The following is a 27,466-nucleotide window of genomic DNA, read 5'->3' on the forward strand; positions in this document are numbered from 1 at the left end:
TTCCAAACATTCCCCCCCTCCCCCGTCCCTGACCCTAGTGGGGGTTGGCTTTTTTGGGAGCAAAATGAATGTATGTATCTGTACATAAACAACATCGGTAGCCTACAGGCTACTTGTTAAGCTTAAGGTGCTGTATTGATATTAGCTAGTCATCTTTTAGCTATCTTTACCTGCATCCAACAGCTTTACTCAACTCAGTAGGTTAGTTTGGGGAAAAACTGAAAAGTTCTTTGCGTTTTGCTGTCATGATTCTCTGCACAGCAGCAGCAGATCTCCTTCACTGCCGCACAGTTTAAACCCAGCGCGAGTGTCGTAGCGCTCATGTTGCGTTTAAAGGTGGCTTGGAAAAACAGGTTACGACATGTTAACAACGGATGAATCAGTTTTAACTTCTGATAAAAGTGACAGAGGACACRGATATGGGAAGTGTGGAAGCCCCTACTGTATCAAATTGACATAGGAATAACAGAGAGTTGGCCATTCTAAGGCAAAAACCGAGCGCATACAGCGTTCCATGTTTTTTTTTTTTCATCCAGACGGCTTCCCGCGCCCCCCCTTGCAAGGAGGGATAAAGACTCAAGTAGGAGAATAGAAAGCACAGTGGGACTAACAGAGAGCTTTTGGGAACCTCTGCACTAAGGTATGTTTTTATCAAAATTAAATGTAGTGTGTCAAATGTAATGCGTCATTCTGATCTAAAAGTGGGGAAGAAATTTGGATTTGGAGAACTGTGGAATAACAATCACAGAGCTGTTGTAAACACCCATCTGTTGTAAGGTCCCAGCTGTGGACGATTCCAGGAAACTCTCTTATTGTTTCAGCAAAATGCGAGTCAAGAGATCTGCATCAACTAAAGAAAGAACTGGACCGGTTGAGAACATCACACACACATGCTGATGTTTTGCAGTAAAAATGTACCAAAACTAATGAAAGCAAAAACTGAGAATATAATAAACACAATATTAATAAGAAGAAGTAACTGGACTATTTTGCTAATTTAGTTATCTGTTAAAAAGCTGGAAAACATGTACAGTCATTCAAGAGAATTGTCATATCAATAAAGAACAAATCATTGATACAACTGTATTAATATAGAAATGTGATTATAGGAGTTTGGATTCACCGACTTTGCAATGCAGGCTCAAAACATAGTACAGGACCAGTACACATAATACACAGAGAATCATTAGTAATGGAAATAATGTTACTAGTGCTAAGTGTACAGATTACACTAATAACTATGCAATTGAAATTGATTTTTTAGTTAGCATGTAAAAAATAAACAGATTAAAATGTTTTTATTGTTAAAATAACATTAACTACACAACTCACTATATTAACTTTGACTCATAATTTTTTTAAAGTCATTTAAATATCAAATGTTTATCTCTATGTTACCTCCATGTCTTCAGTTTTCACATGATTGACTTTCAGAACTGTGATCACCATGTAATTTGAGTAATTTCTTGAAAAACACCACACAGAACATAACTGATAAGATCTAAGCTAGCATAGCGAGCATACCTGAGCATATTAATGCAGAGCTCTACATCGATATACATCAGAATGCATTAAGTTGTGAAAAAGTCGTAGAGGCAACAGGCCTGAGACGAGACGTTTGAGGTAAAATTGGATGTTGACTGTTAGGAGATTAGATAGGGTTATGTTTTTTATTGAATATTTAATGGAATGAAAGATTTAATACACCACAAAGTGTCCTTACATTTACCCATAAAACACCAACCATCTGCTTCTTTTTGTTAATGTTTTTTCCGTACAGCTGAATTAGTTTGTGCCAAAAATCAAACTGTAAGTATGTGTTACCAATCACCAATAGTTACCAGACCACCCATTTCTACAATCTTCTACTTCTTCCATGTTTCTTTACAATTCACCTCTGGGGACATATGTGGGACAAAATAACATCTATCATATTCTTAATTATGGGTTGTGGTGGGTGGAGGTCATGTGGAAGGTAGTGGGCTTGGGTCATCTCCCAGGCATCCAGCAGTCGGACATTCACTTCTTTGAATATTGCTCTGAGTATCTTGTCTCGCTGCAATGCGTAGTAATCGTTGACGGTCAGCTTCAGCCTTTTGGGATTACCAGTCCTGATGATAACCAGAGTATCTGGAGCTCTGGTCAACAACCTCWCCACTGCCCTCCTTATGCTCAGCAGACGTCGGATGTAGACCTCCACAGGGTAAACGCCAAAGTGTGCCCAGACGCCAAAAATAACTACAGTGTTTGTGCCTCCAACCACACTGTCCAGTTYGTTGGCAACAAAATGGAACTSRCTGACYGGCAAYRYAKRAGCACGRAGMGGAGGGCCGTGGCAGCGGAACGTCAATAAAATGTTGTTTTTATAATCCAAGGCMATAARGGGTCCGGTTTKTGGGGGGGTTTTCAGGTCAAACTTCTTGAGATCTGAAAGTGTAACAGAGAACTCATCAGAAAGAACCAATTTGAATTGTCAGACATTTCTACTGAGTATCTACCTGGAACTTTAGCAATTAAGAATTCAAACCACTGCCTGACGGTGGAGTCTCCATACAGATGGAGAACTTTCCCTTTCAGACACTGGCTGATTGCTGTGGCGTTGTTAAACTGATGAACTGTGGTGCCGTCTAGTGCTCGCCATGCGCCCTGGTAGTAATAACCAGCAGGACTGGCTCTCATGGCTTCTCCTAGACGAGGGGAGATTCAGAAGAGCCGAAAGATATATTATTAGGCTTAAGAATATTATTTTGTGGACCACTTAGTATTTAGAGAAATGATGATGATGAACAAAATCATGTATGTCAGAATTATTTTATAGAAGCAACTTTATGAATATCAACATTTTACGAGTAGCAGCTTTACCTGACATATTAACAGGGGCTGTTTCATTGAGAACTGAAAAATAATAAATTACGTTTAGTGACTGTTTATCATGACAGTAAATTCAGAAGAAAAACAGCTGCTGAACATTTATAATACGTCATATCCTATCATTATTTTACTGATCAAATTAGAAAAATGTACTTGTCACTAGATGCATATTTACATGGTGTGTAGACAATGTTCATAGAAAATGTTTGCTCTGTTTAAACATATCAAATAAAATACAGTCAGGTAATGTAAATTATAAAATGCCAATTCACACAAATGTCTAACAAAGCCACACTTCAAAATTAGCAACTGTTAACTTTTTTTTATGTATGTCAAGCAATCTGTGATTTATTGTAACACAATTATAACGTGATCTTTACCTTTTAGTTTTGGTAAAATGGTGATTTTGGAAGGTCCTGAAGACCGAATGGAAACTTTCAAGTTCACACGACTATAATAAGAGCAAAGAAAATGAGATAAACACGGTCAATCGAAAGTGCAAAACATTTTTTGTTTTTACTTCTGAAATGCAGTCTTTAGGAATATAACATTTCCTTTACTTTCATTCGATGCGATTCAGGTCAATCATAACGGATTATGGCAAAATCCAAAAATCCATGAGGAAACATAGTAAACGGGTACTAGAGAATCTCAAACCCATTTAAATAACCATTGCTTTTATTGTGCTAGATATGAAGCACATGCCACACAAAGTGGTTAAAGACAAAAAAGGAAATAATCAGAAACTGTAATCAAAGAAATTGAAGGCCAAATGGTGACGTTAATACCTTTTGCATCAGTGCAAAAGGTTGAGAGGTTTCTAGTAGGGATGCTCTGATCAGGTTTTTTGCTGCTGATTCTGATACCAATCACCAATGAGGCCTATCTTTGCCGTTTGCCTGGATTGACTGTTAATTTTTCGCTTTAAGATACTACGTGATCTGGCAAAATTTAAAAATGATATGGCAATAAATTCACCTAATTTAGACATAAACATGCAAAATACTTGCAGGTACAATACAGCAGCTATTCAGTCAAAAGAACAAATGAAAAACCTGCAATCAGTAAAATAATATTTAACAGTAAGGCTCTCAGTTCCATAAATTATTAGTCAAATAAATCTGCTTATATCAAATAATGTCAGGTAACAAAGGAGACATTCATTCAAAGTCAAATGCAGGTTGCATTAAAATAAACAATCCTGAGTTACTAAATCATAACTTTCTGATAGCATGGCTAGCTGATTAATGCTGGTTCCGATTGGTTGTTTCTGACTGAGCGGAGTAATTCTGCAGAACACAGGAAGGAGGCAGAAGAGAAAGATTATTTTCAGAGATTATCTGTCTTATATTAGGACAGCAAAAGTTTTAATACATATCTAAAATCTTTTTTTTTTGTTGTTGCTTAAGTTGCATGCTGCAACTTTAAGCAGACGTATGGTGTGAGAGTTCACTGCAGGTGGAGGTTGAGCGGCGCTCCGTCTGTGAAATATTACTACCAGCAGCGCATAGCGGCGGTCCAAGAGCGAGATCAGAACTAGCGTCTTACACCGTCAGCTCGAGGACTTGGATTATTTTTTGGTTTATTTGTTTAGCTTTCTGACAGTGATACTAATCTGGGTGAGTGTTGGTAGTTGAGCTGCTTTACCGGCTGCTCCAGATGTCCTTTTGTTCTTGCTTTGAGCCTCGGTATACCTGAACTCCGTCAAGTGATTATTTTTTAAATGCCATATGATTTGCATTTTGACGTGCTTCACTCCCGAGGTAATTTTCCGCTGCAACACGCAAACTTCCCCATTCACTCAGAGCGTTAAAGTTCCACACAACAGAATTTATTGCTTTACGCTTGCAGAGTGTGAAGGAAAGAGGAGATGAGCTGCACACACAGGCTGCAAAGTTAAATAAATGTGATCGTTTTGGTCATCGGCGATCACCGATCATACTCTTTTACACGGAAATCAACCGATTATCATCGGTGGCCGATCGATCGGCACACCTCTAGTTTCTAGAGATTGTGTGCTAAAAACACAAGCCTATGGATGACCAATGAGGTGGTGCAATAAATTTGTGTCACCACCTTTGTATGGTTTTATGGTACGTTTTGCAAATTGCCTCTTTTGTTAGACGTCCTCCTTATAAAATCCAAGCCACTGTCGTATTATTGATCCAGCGTTGTTTCTCATCAGAACCAGACTAGTTGATCTGACTCATCTTCGGTTAACGTCCGAAGCTAGATTTATAGCTAATGCTTTGGGCACCTCTGAATTTTGTAACGTGGGGCGGATCGCACGCGTCACCATAGATTTGTCTATGTGCAACACTGTTAACAGTGTTATTGTTAACAGTGCCTCCAAATCCGAGGCCATGGTCTTGAGCCAGAAAAGGGTAGAGTACCTTCTCCGGGTCAGGGGGGTCGTCCTGCCCCAAGTGGAGGAGTTTAAGTATCTGGGGATCTTGTTCACAAATGAGGGAAGAGGGGAGCGGGAGATCGACAGGCAGATTGGGGCAGCGTCTGCCGTGAAGCGGGCGCTGTATCGGTCCGTCGTGGTGAAGAGAGAGCTGAGTCAAAAAGCGAAGCTCTCGATTTACCAGTCGATCTACGTTCGCACTCTCATCAATGGTCATGAGCTTTAGGTCATGACTGAAAGAACGAGATCACGGACACAAGCAGCCAAAATGGTTTTCCTCCGCAGGGTGGCAGAGCCCAGGGTGAGAAGCCCAGGGTGAGAAGCTCGGGCATCCGGGATGGACTCAGAGTAGAGCCACTGCTCCTTCACGTTGAGATGAGCCAGTTGAGGTGGCTCGGGCATCTGGTCAGGATGCCTCCTCGACACCTACCTGGTGAGGTGTTCCGGCACGTCCCACCGGGAGGAGGCCTCGGGGAAGACCCAGGAYACGCTGGAGGGATTATGTCTCTCCAAGAGACTGGCAGAAATCTTTACAAAAGGAGGGCGCTGGTAGTCCTTTTGGGGGCGTTTGGTTGAAGGTAAACTTTACACCTTATATGCACAACAATACCAGTTTAGACTTTGAGCAACTTGGTAAAACTGTGTGTAACATTAAATCATGCTTGGCTGCAACTGTATCGATGGCAGCTCTTCTTCTTCTATTCAGTGTTTGTAGCTTTTTGGCGCTGCTTCGTTTTCCTGTAGCTTCACCGCATCAGTTCAGCGTTACACCGGCTGATAACGTTGCTGTGATTCACTTTGTCTGGTATTTTTGTACATATGTTTTGCCAGTTCTGTGATCATCTCAACGCATCATCTTATATTAAAAAGTGTTTTATTTCCGTTTGAAGGCTACCCGCTTCCATGGAAGGCTAACAGAACATTGCTCTTATAAACATGTAATTACTAAAATGACGATACCCTGACTTTGTATCCCTCTGAAAAATTAACCCATTTAAATAAAGAAATCCCTCCACAGGTGATACCACAATAGAGGGCGTTCATTTTATAGCGTTAACACCGGTGTTGTAAGTGGTCTGGTATGAAACAGGTGATAGAACAACACAGCACTTTTAAATTTCAATAATCAGAATACCGCAATTGTTTCCGTTGTTTTAAAAGGTTTATGTCAGTCTGTCTTTTTCCTATCGATACATTTCCCGAACGCTGCGCACCATAGGGAGTTAAAAAATAAATAAACAAGGCGCATATTGCGCAAAGCTCTGAAACAGGAGAAGCGGGACATAAAACGGAGCGACAAAGTAGATGTGAATTATGGCATAAAAACAGAGAATCCAACGCTGAACAGTGAAAAATCAACACATAATGTGAAACACATGACAATTAGGCAGCGCAGCAGGTGATGAATGAAGATTACTGATGGTGAGCGTCAATAAATGATCAAATAAATCTAGCAACAGGAAAGAAATTGAAATGGACATAGCAATAAACCAAGAGAGGACAATACTAATCAAAGGAAACTAAATGGAAATGAATGAAGAACAAAATGCAAGAATAAACTAAAACTAAAGTAAATACAGAGGAATAAACTGGTATGGTAAGACATTTTGAGCAATAATTAATACAGAGGACTGTATGGCAAGAATAAATAGACACTATTTTCAAATAAAAGGTAAAATAATATTGTTGAAGTGCCATGGGTTTGTTGAGACTGCATCTAGTACTGAGAAGAAATATATCTTACCGACCATAACAGTAAAGAATTCATCACTTATTTATGTTTTTAATTAGATTTGATATATTTATTTCTTCAATATTATTTTTCATGTCAGTGTTAATGTCATGATGCTGATGACTCCATGACACTTTCAATTTGACTCATTAGGATTTGATTAAGAACCAGATTTGTTCTTTGTAATTTCTGTCCAGTAAAACTATTAATCTATAAATCAATAGACAGGTCTATATAAAGATATAATCCATGTTTCTGTCTCATATTTGTATGGCATTAAAATGACCTGGAACTTTTGTTTTTCCACTGAAAGCTCTGGTTTGCACAATGTGGGTGAAATTTTATGAATGATACTCTGATGTCCCATTCTCCTGAAGGCAGCACTACCAGAAACCCACAGAAACACTGAAGTGAAGAAGAGCTATGATTAATGTAGTTACAGTTCTATCCATGTTTTAATGTTGCACAGCTCAATCCTTTTGCAAATAGTTAAAAGTTTAAACTGGCATGTTGTACATCTTTTATCTGGTCATTTTGTGGAATATTTAACAACTAGAAAATGTCAAAGAACAAGAATATTTTTTCCACTCTGGCTGCTGTTAGGCCTACCAATTTTAAGTTGAATGTTCATTGCATTTTTCGTAGACGCCTGTGAAAATAATTTCTATTCCCATGGCTTTTTTATTCTCTGGGAAATTATTTTTGATGATAAATACAGAAACAAGCATAAAAATCAAAACATCTACAATAGTGATAGTAATATTAATAATAAAATAATAGTCAGTGCAAAGACCTGGATAAAGGCTAGGGAGGCGCTGGCCCAAAAAAGGTTGAGAAACACTGACCTAAACCATATTAAGTTTGAGACGAGGTCAAGAATTTAGTTCTACACATGTCTTCTTTCACAGTGCTTATAACCCCCTGACAGTAAGATACTAGAGTATACGTGTCCAGATGACTAACAGAAAATTGAAATGCAGTGATCTAATTTCAAACCTGTCTAACGCAACCTCAAACTGAATTATTATCTACCACAAGTCACTTGATCTGGCTCTGCTGAAAATCAGCAAAAGGAGTTTTAGCTCATGACTTCATCACTGATGTAGTGACAGAAACATGGTTGAATGATGAAAATGAAGCGCATATAATAATTGAAACAGTGCCTTCTAATTACAATTTCTAAAGTAAAAATAGAAAACATAGGAAGGGGAGAGCTTGTTACAGTATTTTATGATTCACTGGATTGTAAAAAGGTTTTGACTCTTGAGTTTTTGAAATTCGAGGTAAAAGGCCAGAAACGAGCTCTGACACTATACAAAACCACAAAATATGTGGACATTTTTAATGACTTTAGTGAAGCTGTGTCAGTTATATGCATTGATTATGACTGCTTAATATTTGTGGGAGACTTCGACATTCATGTAGACAAACCTGAAGACAGAGGTGCTAAAAAAAACTGTATGATGTAACCAAGGACTCTATCATCAATGTTGCTCTGTCTGATCATTTCTCTCATCTTTAAAAGTACAATCTCAGTTTACTCCCTCAGAAAAGGATATGCTATTATAAAACGTTCTCATAAAAACAACACTTTTAGCAAATCTACTCTTCCTCCTCACTTCTCTGCTGTAACTCAGTACATGAGCTGGTAGATGACGCCCATTCTACAATTTCAGACATAACTGATTCCATTGCCAGTGTGGTGCCAAGTGTCCATTTCGCTCTCTGGGGGAAAGCTAGTTTTCCCACATTTAGAAAACCCTGGACCAACAGTAGTCTCTTGATCACAAATCCAAGATAAACACCTGACATTTTGAAAACAGATGAGTATATATTCTCAAACTGTCTATGAATGTATGTTTAGTTCAGATCCGGTTTTCTAGATTGGCAAAATAATAGTTTGTAGGTCACTATGAACTAGTGAACACCTAAACTAGATATGACTCAGAGTCATCAAGATAGGTTGTTGTATTAATGTGGTTTTAAACAAATCAAAACACCTGGGAGATTAAAAGATGTCTGTTTATTGAAATTGATATGTCTGCTTTTAGACTGTAGAACAGTCAACTTCCCCATACTTATTCACACACTGCCCTAAGATATCTTAACACAAGAGTTTGAACATGATTTTGATCAACCATAAAACATCCATCCATAGTGGGGTCGGGAGGTGCTGGTGCCCATCTCCAGCTAACGTTCCGGGCGAGAGGCAGGGTACACCCTGTACAAGTCGCCAGTCTGTCGCAGGGCAACACAGAGACAGACAGGACACACAACCATGCCAATTAACCTGACAGTCATATTTTTGGGCTGTGGGAGGAAACCGGAGTACCCGGAGAAAACCCACGCATGCACAGGGAGAACATGCAAACTCCATGCAGAAAGACCAGGACCAGGAATCGAACCCAGAGCCTTCTTGCTGCAAGGCAACAGCGCTACCTACTGCGCCATTGTGCAGCCCCAACTGTAAAACAGTTGAATATAAAATAAGCATTAAACTTACCTTTGAAAGAGCTTGGCCTTCTTGCCCATTGGTTGTGGTACATAACCTTTGAAGGCATGGGTGATCCTGTGTTCACATTTGAGGGTCTTTGGCTTGTAGCAGAACCAGGGTTCACCGGTTCGGGTGTCAGTCAGATTGCACAGCTGCTCCGGAAGTGCCTTAAGGCACATGTTACAATTGGTAGCTTCAGTCACTGAGCCTGAGCGGAAGAGGCTTTGGAAAAAAATTCTGCCAGGCTTTTCCTGGTTGATTCTTTCCAGGACTGTGACTGCCTCACTGGAGTGGACCAGGGTCACCTTTTTGAAAACAAGAATTTTCACAAAAAAAATTCTTGTGAAGTAATATTTGAGCATTTGCAAACCCCCAAAAGTCCACATTTTCATTTGTGTAAGAAAGTTAGATGTGTCACTGCTATGCAGTTCATAGCAAATGAACTGCAGTAATACATCACCTTTGTGGTTCAGGACTGGAAATTAGCATAGAAAACATTACAGCTAAATGCAGTGGTGGGAAGTAACAAAGTACAAGTACTTCGTTACTGCACTTAAGCATGTTTTTCATGTATCTGTACTTTACTTAAGTAGATTTAATAATGGGTACTTTCTACTTTTACTCCACTACATTTTACAGTAAGTATCTGTACTTTCTACTTCACTACATTTCTACTAAACTGTCTCGTTACTCGTTACTTCCAAGTCGCGTTGCTCTTTTTTTCCGTTAAAATGTGAAGTTCAGGGATTTAAGGTGGCGCCGTAAAATCTGAGCAATAACGTGACTTAGTGTCTGTTGTCACCCATCGCCTCCCCCTTTACTTGCACGCGSAGTTCCAAGACATGCGCAGTGGTTTCCTCTGAGCGGGAGAAGATGTCTGTCTAATCGTCAGTAATATAATAGCACTGCATAAATCATAAGATATGGCGACATGTAAAATCAGCAGCGCTTTGCTTTCACAGACAGTGGGGACTTAGTCCAACTTTTAGCGTCATTTGGAAGGGATGCTTAAAGAAAGGTAAGATCTGTGGACGTGATGCTAGCAAAGCTAGCTGTACTGACTGAGACACACATGTTGCATCTTCGATGAAAAAAAGTTGTCACTCATGCGCTGAATTATTGTGTGGAGGTGTTGACTGAGGTGTCGCAAATATGGGACAACGCTGTGACCAAAGTCTGCATTGATATGACATTCAGGAACGATCCGATTCTTCTGGACGGATCTTTACTGATTATATTTAATTCAGCTCAAAGTAATTAATATCTAGGTCTTTTATGGGGATGTGGATCTTTAAGATCAATTTGAGAAGCAATTTTGATAGGTAAAACTTAATTTTTTTTGTGTCACGTAGCGCGGGGTGCTGATCTTGACCTGGTCTTGGGTTCGGTGGTCTTGACTACAACTCTGCTACGTGGCTCCTCGGTTGCATGTCCTCTCCCACCCACCTTTCTGTTGGATTTCTTTAAAAATAAATGCCACTAGTGGTAAAAAAGTGAAGTTCATGCTATGTTAGGACAGGATTCAAGATGTTTCCATCCCTGAAATTATGATGCATAGAATCACATATCTAAGTCTAAACTATGTTACAGAGTAAACACAACATTCTTTGTCTGTGGCATTGTTCATTAAAATGGCACGTTTCTAATGTATTAAAATTAAATACGATCGGTTCACTTAATGATATTGTATTAGGGATTAGGTAATGCATTCAGCAAGTACTTTTACTTTTAATACTTAAGTATTTTTAAAAGGCAGTACTTTTTTACTTTTACTTAAGTAAATTTTTTGAGTACTTTCTCCACCACTGGCTAAATGTGACAATGTGATTGTAAAAGGTATTCACTTATTTGCCATCAAGTACATAAAGTTGAGTGACATCCCGTTCCTAATCCACTGGGTTAATATAATGGTTGCCCTGACTTTGCTCCTGCAACCACTGCAGCTCTTCACGGAGTTGAAGTGGTTGACTATGACTACACTTAACATTCCGTTTGACAAAATGCAGTCAGGCAAATGTCATTCTCCTGTCAACCAGTAAACCCACATTGTATTGGAATGTTAGACAGAGATCCATTAACATGTCTCCACTGGTGTAGAATCTACTTAATGCCTTGCATTGGACTTGGAGATGTGAGACATGGAAACCCATTCCATCATACTCTATGCATTGTTCTTGAGGTAATCTAAGGTAATGCGAACTATGTAAGTCTTTAGCTTTTTACTCGGGAGGATGTTGGCAACCTCTTCGCACAATGTGCCTCAACATCAACGTATACCTGTAAATTTACATTGTGCTATGCTTTGAGGCAGAGTTGCTTTTGTTTCTAATCACTTCCATTTTGTTATAATAGCACTCAAAGTTGGCTGTTGAATATTTAGTAATAAGGAAATTTTCTGACAGGACTCACTGCACAGTAAGTTCTGACAGTCCACTTACCATAGGTAAAATCACTATCACCATGATAGGGATTTTCCTACCATGGTGGAAATCACTGAGTTCCTGAGAAGCTCAAATGTTTGTAGAAGCAGTCTTTGCAGAGGTGATGGAATATATTCTTTACACTTTTGACTATAAAATCTTTTGGACATAGAATTCAATTATTTGAATGGGTGGCAATATTGTGTATTGTTCTCCACTTGTTTTGTGGTGAAACAAAATGAAGAACTTTGTGTTCATCTTGGGACTTTGTACTATAGGTTATTTGGCTGTGTATTAATTGGAGCTGTTTTACTTTAGTCGTCTGGTTACTCTAGTGTGCCCTGTTGTCTTTGCTTTCTGGTGTTTCCGAGTCATTCCTGTTGAGTTTGTTTTATTTGTTTTATTAGGTTTCTGTTTTAGCTCAACCTTAGTAAATGTTATCCTGTATCTTGTTCTGCAATGTTTATAAATCCCGAGTTATCTCTAACTCTCTGCTCTTTCCTGTCTAGCAATTAAACCCAGCTGCTTTATAATTTCCTAATGTACCTCTGATACCTAAGGTGTCTCCTCCCAAGGAATCAAGAAAAGTTTTAGTCTTACCTCAACCTGTGCGCTTCCTTCCCAAAGTAAAGGGAAAACAGCTGTGTAGGAACCATTGTGATGATCAAAGACTTTCCCCACCACACCTGCATGAACAGTTGGGTTGTGCAGCCGACCAAATATGATGTCGCCACCAGATTTCTTGGGGCGTCCATTGAAGTCATTAATTTTTATCAAGACCTCCAGCTGATCACCAACATGCCAACTTCCCCCTCCGTCACGTGGAAGGATGGTGAAAGTGCTGTGAGCAGGATGACTGGTGTCAGTCAGAGAGAAGTTATCTGGGACAGATGGGGTTTCAGGCCAGGTGATGTAGTTCTTTAAAGATTCTAACTCAAGAGCGTCTTCAGGTAACACAGAGTGGAAGGAGCAGAAACTGGTTGGCTTAGGAGGCTCAGTGGGACGTTTCAGAGTTCTGGTGGTGGAAATCGGAGCCTCAGTGGTGGGAAGTTTCTTCTTCAGCTAGAGAATAAAGTTTAGAGATTTTACTAATCAAGTGCCATAAAATCATAGTTTCTTTACAAATTACTGATTAATTATAATAACTTCCTAAAATACTGTATATTAACATTTCCATGATTTCATATATTGAGGTGACCCTGTATTAGCATAAAAGTACGACTGAATATTTTGTTTGAAAACACAAACATTTCTTCTTTTTCCCATCTGGGTTTAGATACTTTTCATGAGTGTATCTCAGGTAGTTAAAACAGGTCCAGAAGCTTTCCCAAAGATTGTGAGTTATCAGTTAAATGAACTAGGGCTTCAGCTAACTATTATTGTATTAATCGAATTTTCTATCCATAATTGTGACAATAAATCAGTTAATCACATGAAAAATGTTGGCACAGTCTGTATTTTCCTTTAACTGCTTCAGCAATGCATTTTTAACGTGTAATAAAGTAAAAAAAAAAACATAATGCAGTGAAGGGTTAATTTGGTAGGGTTTTTTGATTAAATTGAATGAATGTTTTCTGGTTTAATGTGTGGTGTGTTTTGTGACTTTGTATTTTTATGATGTAAAGCACTTTAAACTGCCTTGTTGCTGAAATGTGCTATGCAAATAAACTTAAGTCATTGAACTTGAAAGGTGTACTTTTACCAGCCTATAATGCTTATAAGGTTGAAGTTCATGTTTTAAAGATGACAAATACTCACTTCTGCTAATTTAGCCACTATGTGATCAGCAATGTTGGGATAGCTAAACATGATCCATAAGACACAGAAAGCCAACAACAGAAAGATCCATCCGTACTTCAGAGTAAAACGTTTTCTTAAAGCTTGGCCTCCCAGTAGGAGTGACGACTTGATGTGGTTCTGTGTTAAAAGACGAAATCAAAAAAAGCATCCAGGTTAATGACTATCGATTTTAAAAATAATGCAGAGCTGAGTTACTGTTTGTGAGATATGTCAGCCTTTTGACTCAGTCTTGTTGAAGCAGGAATTTATCTAAAAGTTGCAGCTTGGTAGTTCTGGATCTCCGCACTGCAGGGCGGAGCCATAGTGCCGCCACTATTGCGGAAGCAAGTAGATAAAGTTCGAGAATTTGCTTCCTTCTTTTACATCCTCCTTGAGTATCACTTTTGGGGAAAATCATTTTGTGAAACATCCACTGTCTGGCTGCATGACGGCACAGTTGTTACTGTTGTTGCCTTGTAACAAGAAGGTCCTGGGTTTGAATTCCAGCCTGGAGTCTTTCTACATGGAGTTTACATCTTCTCCCATTACATACATGGGTTTTCTCTTAGTACTTTCTTTCCCAAAGTCAAAAATCATATTGGTGAAGTCAATTGGTTACTTTAAATTGTCCTTAGGCATGCGTGTATGCATTTATAGTTGTGTGTCATGTCTGGAGATCGCTGGAGATAACCAGCAACCCTTGTCCCTGAAAGGATCAGCAGGTTTTCTCAACGCATACTCGGATGGCTCTATTTTGTCACATGGAGAGGGCCAATGGAACCTCTCAGGGTAATAAATCCCACAGACAGGATACAACATACACCTGTCTGTTTCAGCCTTTGAACTCATCATAAAATCTGCAGGATATCAAAGGCACTTCGGACTTTTACGACTGTGAAGAAAACACCTTCTGGAGCCAATGTCAAATTGTTTGCAAAAACAGTGGAACATGTAAGCTATTAACACCTCCTGAACTGTATTGTTTGACAAAAATTGGTTACACCCTATGGCAATGAGTCGAAAGGGCAAACAAACAAATGATTTAAAATAGTGAATTACAAACCTCTGCTCCCTGGGAAGGTAAGCCATAAGAATACAATTGGGAATGTTTTTTGTTTAGTTGCACATGTTGCTTTCATTATATTTTTCACCCTTGGAAGATGCCATTTTTTATCTGCGCAATCCATGCTGGGTTAATGACACTGTTCGGTCCATTCTGTACTGAAATCTACAGAGTAAACATAGAAAGGTTAACTTTGTTTATTATCATATTGCATTTGACCGTTGTAAATTTAGCGTCGCTGTAGGCTGTAATTAAAAAATAAATAAATACAAAAAATAGTGAGGTGAGTCTGCGTCACTTCATGTGAAAAAAAAAAAAATCGGAGCACAATGGGAGAGAGCCAGAACACAATGTCTACCGGAACCACATTTGTGCTCTCAACATTTCTCTCCAGAAGACTTTGAGTCATTTGTACAAGCACAAATTGATAATGGATCTAACAAGTGGTCGCAAGACAAAAACCAAATGCCCCACAAACAACGGCTAAACCCTGCCACTGGCTAGTGAGCAAGCGAAAGACTCTGGAAGACACATTAGAGACAAGCAGCGCTGCAAGCTCTTAAATAATAAAGCTCTTTTGCTTCTGAAGCTCGATTTCTGTGAAATCACAAACCGCTAAACAGGTGTTACCGGACTGAAGACCAAACCACACACACAGCACATCAACTACTTAATTGCTTCATTTACAAAGCTGAAGTTAGCAGCAGCAGCACAAACATCAACTTCTTCAGCCAACTCAGTCCTCTTCCTCAGTTTGGTCCACTACTTCTTCATTACCCCTTGTGATTTCTACATTCCTATCAATTTCAACGCGCTCCAGTTCAAATTGAACAGGCTTAGCGACATTACTCGCTCTTGTTTTGGCTGGACAAAGCTAGTGCAATCTGACCAAGCAGACATCATTTACCCAGAATGCATTACAGCATAAACAACGTGGCGACAATATTTTACTTAAATTTATAAAAGCCAAACAGCCTACAGTATTTTTGTTGTATTGTCTTTATAATGCAGTAAAACTACTAAATGCTGAAGTCCATCCATCCATCCATTTTCTTACACCCTTGTCCCTTAGTGGGGTCAGGAGGGTTGCTGGTGCCCATCTCCAGCTAACGTTCCGGGCGAGAGGCAGGGTTCACCCTGGACAGGTCGCCAGTCTGTCGCAGGGCAACACAGAGACTAAATGCTGAAGTAAAAACGCAAAATTATGAAAAGAACTATTACTCATGGTTGAGGGAAAAAATATGTATACCTGTCTTAAGACTTTTTATAAATTTAGGTTTAAAATGAACTTGTTTATTTGACTGCAAGTAATATTCCAACTAGAGTCCACAAATGCATGGAGAATATGTGGAGGGATCTGAAGATGGCAAGGAGAGCTTTCAATCTCAGACTCATTATCAGTGATGGGAATAACTGCATTCAAAGCAAAGGTGTTAGTAAAGTAGTTTTTTTTTCAGGAATCTAACTACTTACTGATTGTTACAATGCTGTTATCGCACACAGTCTAATTGAAGTAATGGAGCTTCTGGAGGGAAAGTTAGAATCTTTTCTCTCTTGCTCTCGATGAAGGCGGACGCTTTTTTTCCTCTGTTCCCTCCCTGCCCTTGCCTGCCCTGTTTTTGTTCTGTCTTTTTCTATATTTTTGGAGCCTTTCTTTACATATCCTTCAAATCTACAAATTATGGATCTGGTCAACCGATCTCTCAATGCAATTGATCAAATTTTCTCAACAGGAGACAAACGCGGCATGATAACAGGATTTCTGCTGCTTGGAGCAAATCGACAAATTTGTGACGGACTTGGCCAAACTAGCAAACACTGTTGGTGTGGACAGAGACACAAATTCGATGTGAGTCTTGCTGAGACTTGCAGCCCAGCTTAGGACTCTAAAATTCACTAACAGGATGGAATCGATTTTGGAGAAGTTGCTAGGTTCTGCTCAGTGGAACGACCAAAACTGATTTGGATGATTGGGAACTGAGTTGTATCGGAGAGACTTTAGGGAAGATTGAAATTCACAATCTATCCGACCTAAGACATAATGTTTCTGAATTGACTTTTCCCGTGTTGCTTTGGAAGGGCTGCATATTTCTAATCTCCTTGAAGATATGTAAACATAGCACTCCTTCCCACCTCACCCCTCCTTTTATCCATACAGCTGTTGAGCTGTGGAGCTGTAAGCTAAGCGCTCCCAAGGAGATTCCTTGATAACATCTTATCAGACGTCTGCTGGGAGGCTGAGCAACTCGGTTTCATGGCACTGTGATGCCACTGCCTTTACTCATGTCTTTGTTTTGCCGTTTTGTTTGTATGAATGTTGCCATTTGCCCTAATGTGTCCTTTCCTCTTTTTTATTTTATCTTGATAGAAACTGTGGAGTACTCACTTTTGACCCAGAAAAGGATTATTTTAGATTATTTTCGTTTATTAGTAATATCAGAAATTGTGGAGTACACACGATTTAGATCAACATTATACTTCCTAGATAACTTTTATGCAGAGAGACTCGTACTGCTCTGCATAAAAAAAAAAAATCATCCCCAAGCCGTGCTATGACCAACAATTATGAAATTTGGTACACACGTGTATTCGGTCATGATCAACTCCTATGCTTTTGACATGCACACTTCACAATCACTCAAAAGCTTTTTGTGCTTGTATTTTGACCGGTTTGGTGAAATACTAGTCCTTAACTGGCAGAAATGAAAAAACGGCTCCACTACAATGTTTGGGATTTTGGACCCATAAATTAGCTCATGTTTCTAGTGACTACTGCTAGAGGTATTTCTACCTGTTAAACCCATCTTTGAGCCTGAAACACCCAAAAATAACAATACAGACATACTTCCTACATTATGTTCATGTGAGGTTAACCTTATATTTAGTGTAAGGACAAGACAGTTTCATGTTAAATTATTGTATTGTATAAAAAGGGGTTCTATCTGAAGGTGGAAAATATTTAAATTTCATCACAAACAAAATTCAACTCTTTTTTTGTGTCATGAGCTTTTCCAGGTTTTAAAGATCAAGCTGACTGTCTTATGTATAAAATGAAAGCAAAAGCAATTTTAACTGAATAAAACTATTGTTTTGAGAGAAAAAATGAACGATTTGTAGAGCAAAAATGACCATAACTTGACAAATAATGCTAAATACTTCAGAATAAAAGCATAATTCAAACATTTCTGCCGGTAAAATTCTGAAAGTAAGAAGCTTTTTACCTGAGGTTGGTTAAAAACATTATTTATTTCAATAACACCACTAGCCAGAAAATGGAGAAACAATCTTACTTGGCAATCTATGATTTTTTTCAAATCCAAGAGAAACTACATTCCAAATAAGAGCTGATAAATCCTCTTCTCTCAACAGAATAAATAACAGTTCAGTATTCTTTAAATGTTAAATTAGTGGCTTTGTTTCTTTCAAAAGAAATGAGAGAAGTTGGTTAATTTTTTTAGTTTACCTCCGTGTTTTTCTGCATTGTCGGCCGCACGTCTCCGCTCTTCCTCCTTAACCTCAACCAAACATTTCTGTTTATTATACCCTCCCTCCTTCCTTGTATGCAAAGCAATAATGTGTATTAGCTGATTTATTCTAGGACACTCCTTCTTGACGGATAAGATTGTATTTCCACTTCTGTGTCATTAAATGATTCATTCAGTATTTCTGTTTTGAGAGCTAATCCTTTTAATTCTAATTACCCTGGTAAAAATAAGAATTATAAACCCTTAAGCTATTTCTGTATCCAGGGAGATTAAACATTTCTGGGTGCAAATGCTGCAGATAAGAGGGCATTGAACAGATGGACTTCTCATCGCTGGATCCAATGAAGGGGTTGCAAATACTGAGGTCATGTGACATCATGCTGGCAATAAAAAAAAAAAAATCATTTACATGAATTCCAAAATGGCAAACCTAATGGATGAAGTTTTTTTTGCCCTATAAATACTCCAATAAAGACCATTTGGTTTTATAGAATGCTGCTCTTTATGAGTGAATCTATATGTTTATGTCAAAAAAAGCTAAATTACAAAATGACTTGATCTAATCGGATATGTATCCATAGAAAGAAAACTTTTTATCAATTTGAAAAATAAGCAGAACTTGATTGTATCTTTGGGTTTGAAGTGATTTTCTTTTTTCAAGAACTAAATTGGGACAACACTCAAAAAAGTGAGTTAAGTGAATCTTTGAATTAAATTTCAGGCATGGAGCTATGCCTAAATTAATTATTATGAGATGGAATTTCTAATGACGCACTTTAGTAAGTTTAATGTCAATCTTTTGACTTGTTGCAGTTGCACACACTGCTTTTTCGATGCAACAAAGCAGCACTGTATGGAAGCACATTGCTGTCACATTGAAAAATAAAGTTTCAAGGACTATCATGTCATAGTGTGATAATTATATTGAACAAAAATGATAATTCTATTGAATAAACTTGATAATTATATTGCAGAAACTTGATAATTTCATTCATCCACATGGTGGCGGTACCATGCTTTTAGAGCAGGTGTACAGATGACTAGTACAGTGGCTAACAGGAGTTGGTCAAGCTTTCCTGGAGAGATAATAATGCTGCTTTGCATTGTGGTTGAAACCATTAATAGTCTGTGCACTGTGAGAAGGATCCTAAACAGAATGGGGTTGTACAGAAGGAAATGCTAGTCCTATCCTCTAGATGTAGCAGCGTTCTTAACTGACGTTCTTAAGTTAGCTTCTGATTGCAGCTTCCGAGTCGGAAAATAGCAAAAGGGCAATTTCAGCTAATTTTCACTACCTTGAGTGTTTACTCAAGGTAGTTTACCTTCGCCCCCTTTTGTAAACATTTCCGCCAACTTTCAAAATTGTCCCCTTTCCTCTAGCCATGCCCAGCGCCACTTGTTTTTAATTCCTTTCTCAAGTAAATGTGTTTCTTTACCGGGTCAGACAAACTCCATCTTCTTTCATATCGTATTTGATTTAACCCCCGAACCGAACGCATGCGCTTTTTTTCTACAAACCATTTTACAGTCATTGGTCAAGAACACGAGAGCTAGAATTCTGATTGGCAGACATCTTTGTAGACGGAGCTCTTTAAGCCCGGCGACTAGTTTCGTTGAGGCGGACCGTTGGGTCAAAAGCCGGAAATTCGGCCCCCGCCTGGAGCTCTTCAAGCCCTGATCATCACACGGCTACAGTCCTTGATAGCTACAGCTTTTTTCAATATAACTTTTCCATGTCTGAATTAGAAAGCACTCAAACCACTTCAGTTTGTTGTTTTGTATCAACAAACTGAAGTTTGTTCAGTTACCAACTCTTTTTAGATCAATGCTCAGATTTCTTATCTAATTTAAGTAACAATAGTACTGACATTATTCTACTCCTCTGATGCCTCTTTAAAATTCACTGCTGGGGGGAGACGTGGGACAAAACAACATTTATCATGTTCTTGATGATAGGAGGCTGAGGGTGAAGGTTGTGTGGCAGGTGGTGAGCCAAGGTCATCTCCCAGGCATCAACCAGTCGAACTTTCACTCTTTTGAATATTGCCCTGAGGGACCTTATCATGCTGTAAGGAATACCAGTCACTGTTGGTCAGAGTCTCGTAGAGGGACAGCGCTTTCGGGGTTGGCGGTCCTGATGATGACCAGCGTACCTGGAGCTCTGGTCAGCAGCCGCTCCATTTCCCTCCGTATGCTCAGCAGGCACCGGATGTAGACCTCAACAGGGAAAGTGCTGAAGTGCGACCAGATGCCGATTACTACAGAGTTGGTCCCTCCGAGCAGAGCATCCAGTTCGTTACCAATGTATCATAGCTGATTGGCAGGCACAGAGCTGAAACGGATGGGAGGGCCGTGGCACCGAAAAGACACTAAAATGTTGTATGGATAATCCAAAACCAGGAAAGACCCATTTTGCTTTGGACTTTTCAGGTCAAACGTCTTTAGACCTGAAAGGGTGACGAAGAGAAGACATTAGAATGTGGGATGAGCAAAGTGGAATGATTGCCAGAGAACCTTATCGGACATCTACCTGGTAAAGTTTCAGTTAAATATTCAAACCACTGCCTGATGGTGGAGTCTCCATACAGGTGGAGCACCTTGCCTTTCAGACAGCAGCTCATTTTGGTGGAGGTGTCAAACTGACGAACTGTGGTTCCATCAAGTGATCGCCAGACACCACTGTAGTAGTCACCAGAGGGTTTGGTCCTCAGAACATTTCCAACTTTCTCTGGATTAGCTGAAGGACAGTTGAAAAAACTAAAAGAGAGACAATTAAGAAAACTATAAAAGGATAATAAGAAACCAAATCTTTTAATCTGTCTGCTTGGAAATGTTCAGGCAGCAAAGCTTTTGGTAATGCTGTATCTTAAATATTGGTTTTATTTACTAAATAAAATGGTAAACTGATGGTGTATTTCTCTCTAATCCAATTAAATGTTGTGCAGACAAAATTACGCTAATTTAAGAATGCAGTCTAGCATCAGTGTTAAGCAGTGTTTTACCTTTTGGTTTTGCTAAAACGGTAATGTTGGCAGGTCTGGAAGCTGGAATGTACACGTTCATGTTAACACCACTACAGAAAAGCACAGAGGTTTTGTTAAACCTCACATCAAAAAAAAATTAAGAAAACGATATGGTACCACTGTCACTCTGATATACTCTGACTTGTGACTTGTAATCAGGGTGCCAAAACTTTTATGAAGGTGTGAATATTTTTCTTTTATATATTCATTTTTTGCTTGGTTTTATCATAGGAAGCTACCTTGAGATTCTTACAGAACCAAGACTAATTTTTGAATAAAATTATAGTAAACTTACCATCTAGTTTCTTAAGCTAAATGAAGCTCATATTCTATACTTATATCCAAATAGAATAACTTTTAGCATCATATTAAAGAAATAACAAAATCAAAAGGTTAAATACTTTTATTTAAAGTCTGATACACTTGTCAGTGATTCTTGAGAATAGGGACAAAATGGGTTAAAATTTTCACATAATTATTTTTTTTTGTTATTTGTATGCAAGTATGACAAATAATGTTTTGGAAATGTAAAGATGCTAAAGTGCAGGCTCCCAGTTGCAAATTTTTTTTTAAATTACATTTTTAATCGACCTGACCCAGAACATTGTCATCACCATCTGATAAAAATAAATAAAAAATAATTTTTAATGACCCTATTAGTAATATTTTTACTCATTTTACAGACAAATGCTTCTCAAGAAACAAAATAAATATTATTTAAAACAAAAAACAACAAAAAGTCCATCTGACGGAGTTGACACAGAGCTGAAGGTGGTGACAAACTAGTGAGTAAAATGAAAAACTTGGTACATGTGAAATAATGCAATTTATGTAAAATACATTAAAATGAATTAATTGCATATTTAAGTGAGATTTGACAACAATTTCACTGAAAGAGTCAGAAAAACTCTGATGGAGTTGACATCTGACGGTGTTGACAAAAAGCCAAACTACCTCAATTTATATGATGTTATTCTGAAGGAGGCCATATTGTAGCTCATCAGGTCCATGAAAYCYTTACATTATACCAAAATTAAGCTTTTATTTCACAAAATTTCATCAAAGTTTTGTAAACTGTCAGTTATGGTGTTGACACATCATGGTTGTGACAAACAACTTAGGAATTAAAAGAAGAAAAAACTAAAGAATAACATAAGCTAACCAGAGCTAACTAGCCCTCTTAGCAAAGGAAGAGAAGTGGTCATGGGGTCCTCAGAAGTTCTGCTGCCCTCCAAGAATGCCTGATTTTTTTTTACATTCTTTTAATTTCTGATGGTGTTGAAAAAAACTAGGGACAAATTTCAATGGAGTTGGAAAATATATAAAAATGATTTTTAATTAAATTTATTGATACCTTTATAATTATTTATATACTACTTATACTTAATTATCATAATATATAATTTTGTATTTCTTTAATTATTTTAAACTATTATAATGTATTGAGTTCTGCTCCTGGACAAAGGCTTTTACAGGCATCATCCACCGACTACAATATTTAAAATAAAAAAAATATTCAGCAAACACCAGGAAAATATACATTGTTGTGCTCACATGACCCAATTTAGTTTATTCAGATATTTGAAAAAATTATATTTTGTGTATATATTAGTCAAATTTTGTGTTTTATCCATAGGACCTGTTTTGTCCCTATTCTCAAGAATCACTGGTTTTACAGTGTGCAAAGAACAGATAGTGTCTATACTTAGAAGCCATTTTCAACAGGAAATGCTCAAGAGCTGCAACAGGAAGAGGCCCAGTCACCTCGTCTCAGCGCCTGGCCTCAGTCTGCAAGATGTTGCTTAGACATGAGCTAAAGGTCAAGTCTTTTAACACCTAAGGACAAAACAAATGTCAGCTAAATGATAATTTGCTAATCATAGGGGACATTTTGACACCTACCTTTGGAATATGAGCAAACAACAACTTAAAGATACATTTCTGACCCGAGCGGATCACACCTCCAACTTGTTTTTTGACCTTTATTTGCATATCGCACTTCCTTTTGTTTTCAATGTGTTTCTGAAATAACTTGTCAGATGTTCTTTGGAATTGAGTAACGTTGATGTCTAGCAGCTGAAAATTTCCCTTTTCACACCTGCTTATGGAAGACTATAAATCTGGGATGTAACTTTACTAGAATAGGAGCTACTCTGACATTGTCAAGTGTCTCTCCATCTGCAGATATTACTAAAAGCATTTGTTTCTTGAAACTTTTGATTCTCAGCAGCCTTATTTTGAAAAATAATCTTTTAAAGATTTTTCACTCCACATCACCAACATGCCAACTTCCCCCTCCGTCACGTGGAAGGATGGTGAAAGTGCTGTGAGCAGGATGACTGGTGTCATTCAGAGAGAAGTTTTCTGGGACAGATGGGGTTTCAGGCCAGGTGATGTAGTTCTTTAAAGATTCTAACTCAAGAGCGTCTTCAGGTAACACAGAGTGGAAGGAGCAGAAACTGGTTGGCTTAGGAGGCTCAGTGGGACGTTTCAGAGTTCTGGTGGTGGAAATCGGAGCCTCAGTGGTGGAAGGAACTTTCTTCTTCAGCTAGAGAATAAAGTTTAGAGATTGAACAAATCAAGTGACATAAAAACAGTTTCAGTACAAGATACCAAGTGAGTCTTAGTAATAACTTGGCCAAATAAATTAGAATTTTATTTATTTTTGTTGAAAACACATAAATTACTTCTTTTTCCCATCTGCCACCTCTGAGGTTTGGTTAATGAATCACTTCATTTACTTCTGTGTCTGTTTGATGCTGTTTGGTTTAAAACGCGATAAATACATATTTTACTCAATGCAGTTTTTAATTTTTTTTCATGAAGACATAGTTTAAAAAAGGTCCAAAAGCTTAACCCAGAGATTGTGAGTTATCAGTACCTTTAAATAATTATGAAGCTGTTTCTCTTACCAGCCTATAACTATGATGCTTCTACAGTTGGAGTTCATGTTTTGAAGATGACAAATACTCACCTCTGTTAATTTACAGGTTATGTGATCAGTGAAGCTGGCACTGTAAAACATGATGCACAAAGCAAAGAAAGCCAAGAACAGGGAGATCCAGATGTACTTCAGTTTTCATAAGTGTCTTCTTAAAGCTTGGCCTCCCAGTAGGAGTGATGACTTGATCTGGTCATGTGTTAAAATACAAAATCAATAAAGCACTGAGATCAATGAATAGCTCTTATTTTAAAAATACAATAAATGTTTTTTAAACTGCTGGAGAGATGCACCAGCCCCTCTGGGTGTAAGGATAAGTGAGTGTAGATAAAGGATGGATGGTTCTCCTCTTATTCCTGATTGTGGGACAAAATAATTACTGCTCATACTTTTACCACAAGGGAGCGACATGTTGATGCAGTGTATAGGTGCATATTACATTGCTGTTCATCAAAAACCCTAACAAAAATTATTTTCCTTGATGAAAAAAAATATGAGAGGTTACCTTGGTTTTTCATAACTTGTTTTATCCTTGCATCATTGATCATATGTGCAAATTTTGAAAAGATTTAATTCAGGTTACACTTTATATAAATGCAGATAAAGTGTATTTGTAAAATGTATCGTTCGAAATGTGCAAAACGCTGTAAGTGAATTTCTCAAAACAAATTGCACAAACAGCAAAACACCATGGATTAATAACATTGACTTTCAAGATTCATCGTTGCGCACACCTGCCTGAAGGCGATGGATGTTTGCATAGCGCCACCATTGTCTGCTTCTTTGCTGTCATCAAAGGATGTACAACAAAAGCAAATACGCAACTTCTGGCATTCAGTACTCAGGTAATCATTGTTGCAGCAATAATTGGAGTATATATTGGCAAATGGGTCAAGGCCAGCAGAGGGTTGATGTGTAATTCAGACACAGATTAGTGGTTGCGTGTCAGGTGCCATCCATTGTTACAGACAATTCTTTACTATCATTCAAGACAGACCAGAAAACCTCTAAACTGTTAACCTTTTCCAGAATGGTGCCCAACTGACTCAGCAGGTACCACGAGTGACAGTTCACACCAGCTCTGCTTAGTCTGCTTTAATCAAACTGTAGTTAGTTTGTCTAGAAGTCTGGTTTGTTTAGGGAGCTGTGAATGAGCAAACTCCAATGGCAACCAAGCAAACTGCTCCACCTAAAAACAGACATTTATACTGGAACATTGGCAAAGAATTCAGACCACTTTCCTTTTCAGACCCTGTCTGATCGCTGCCATGGTTAAACTGATTAACTGTGGTGCCATCTAGTGCTCACCTGGACATAATAACTAAGTAATAATGTGTAATCTACTGATCACTGATTATGGTTCGTTTTTACACCAGTTTGTAAATGGAAACACTTAAAAAAAAAAACATTCTGTGCATAGTAAGTTATTTAATAAAATGAACAATTTATCTGTCTGAGTATTGTTACAAATGTTATGTTTAACCCACACTCTAAAAAGAAATTAGTTGAACCAACTTAATTGCTTGTTACCAATTGAAGCAATTAAATTAAGTTTATCCAACTTAATTTATTAAGTTTAACCAACTCAATATATTATAATCCATCCATCCATTTTCTTACACACTTGTCCCTCAGTGGGGGCGGGTGGGTTTCTGGTGCCTATCTCCAGCTAGCGTACCGGGCGAGAGGCGGGGGTCACCCTGGACCAGTCTATCGCAGGGCAACACAAAGACACACAGGACAAACAACCATGCACACACACACACTCACACCTAGGGACAATTTGGAGAGGCCAATTAACCTGACAGGCATGTTTTTGGACTGTGGGAGGAAACCGGAGTACCCGGAGAAAACCCACGCATGCACAGGGAGAACATGCAAACTCCTATATTATAATCATCTAACTCAATTTGTAATTTTTTTTAAAACAAATTTATTAAGTATGTTTAAGATGACAGATTTCAGTCAGTCTTACTCAAATCACTTAGTTTACTTTAGATAAAGTAAATTAATAAAGTATCTCTTTTTTTCAAATGGTTTTTGGCTGAGGCAGCCTTTATTTGAGCGTAATTATTCAGGAAAGTGGTTAATGATAGAGAGGAAGACCTGCAGCTAAGGTCATCAGGTTGGGCATCAAACCTGTGAAGGCTGTGTCTCCTTATGTGGATTGTGCTCTACCCCTGCGCCACCACAGCACCCTGGTTGGTACAGGATCTGTCCCTGGTCACCTTGAGTCATGGTCAGACATAGGATTCAAATATGGTGCTGAACTTAATTCTTTCAAGTAAAGTCAAAGTAAAGAAATCCTTTAAGGAAAAGATTTGTAACTTTTTTTGGGGCTGCAGCCCAAAATATTTAGTTTGGAACTACTTAAAAGTTTGAGTTGACTTTCTGTAGAATTGAGTCAAAGAGATTTTAAATGTTTATTAGAAGAAAATAAATGATTTGAGTAAGAGTGACTTAAATTTGTCACGTTAAACCCCCTTATGAATTAAGTTATAAAAACTTAGCAAATTGAGATTGAAGAACTTGGTGAATTGAGTTGGATGATCATAATACATTGAGTTGGTCAGACATAGGATACAAAACTGGCATTGAACTGAATTGTTTTAAGTAAAGTCAAAGTGAAAAGTTCCTTTAGGTTAAAGATTTGTAAGTTTTGTGTTAACTTACTTTTTTGTGTTCATTTATCATAGCAAAAGAATTAAGTGAAATTAATGTAAATAAGTCCATAAGATGAACTGCAGCCCAAATACACTTTTTAGAGTACAGTAATTATTAACTATGAAGCCAATTGCTTAGATTGTTTTGTATTTATTTGTTTAAACCTTCACATCCTTTGGGACTCGAGGTGAAATGAAAAGAACCGCCAAGGCCTTTTTGTTACTGCAGCCTTACGATCACTAGATGGCACCAGAGTTCACAAGTTTAACAATACCAAGGACAAGAGGTGAATGTAACACGCTCATCGTTGCTATAAATATCAGATTAATTACAGACATTTTATGCTTTATTTACATTTTTTTGAAACAATATAAACCTCTATTATCTTTTATGAACAGAAACTGGGCACAGAACTGAATTTATTTAACACTGTTGCCTCAGTTGTTGACCAGCAGTTAGGACTTTGGTTTGAATCATTGCCTGGGGTCAGGTATTTCACCGTGGGGTCGGGTATTTCACCGTGGGGTCGGGTATTTCACCGTGGGGTCGGGTATTTCACCGTGGGGTCGGGTATTTCACCGTGGGGT

The 27,466-nt window shown here is 38.2% G+C and overlaps 1 protein-coding gene and 1 pseudogene across 2 annotated transcripts; both read right to left on the bottom strand.

The window, feature by feature from the left end:
• Positions 1-1,651: 1,651 nt before the first annotated feature.
• On the bottom strand, positions 1,652-18,978 carry LOC103459754 (NXPE family member 3-like). 2 transcript variants are annotated; one of them, XM_017302704.1, is made up of 8 exons: positions 18,230-18,978; positions 13,683-13,841; positions 12,525-12,986; positions 9,514-9,809; positions 3,252-3,322; positions 2,863-2,895; positions 2,499-2,687; positions 1,652-2,427 (listed from the first exon to the last, which is right to left on the bottom strand). In XM_017302704.1, the coding sequence occupies exons 1-8, from the start codon at positions 18,245-18,247 to the stop codon at positions 1,892-1,894; spliced, it is 1,764 nt and encodes a 587-aa protein (XP_017158193.1). In that variant the 5' UTR covers positions 18,248-18,978; the 3' UTR covers positions 1,652-1,891. The 2 variants fall into 2 exon arrangements, with proteins under 2 accessions (XP_017158193.1, XP_017158194.1); XM_017302705.1 differs by lacking the exon at positions 18,230-18,978 and adding an exon at positions 14,767-14,912.
• A 1,008-nt stretch (positions 18,979-19,986) lies between these two features.
• On the bottom strand, positions 19,987-26,453 carry LOC103459755 (NXPE family member 3-like; annotated as a pseudogene).
• Positions 26,454-27,466: the final 1,013 nt, after the last annotated feature.

Source organism: Poecilia reticulata, linkage group LG23, assembly GCF_000633615.1.
Source record: "Poecilia reticulata strain Guanapo linkage group LG23, Guppy_female_1.0+MT, whole genome shotgun sequence".
In the NCBI taxonomy this organism is placed as follows: Eukaryota; Metazoa; Chordata; class Actinopteri; order Cyprinodontiformes; family Poeciliidae; genus Poecilia; species Poecilia reticulata.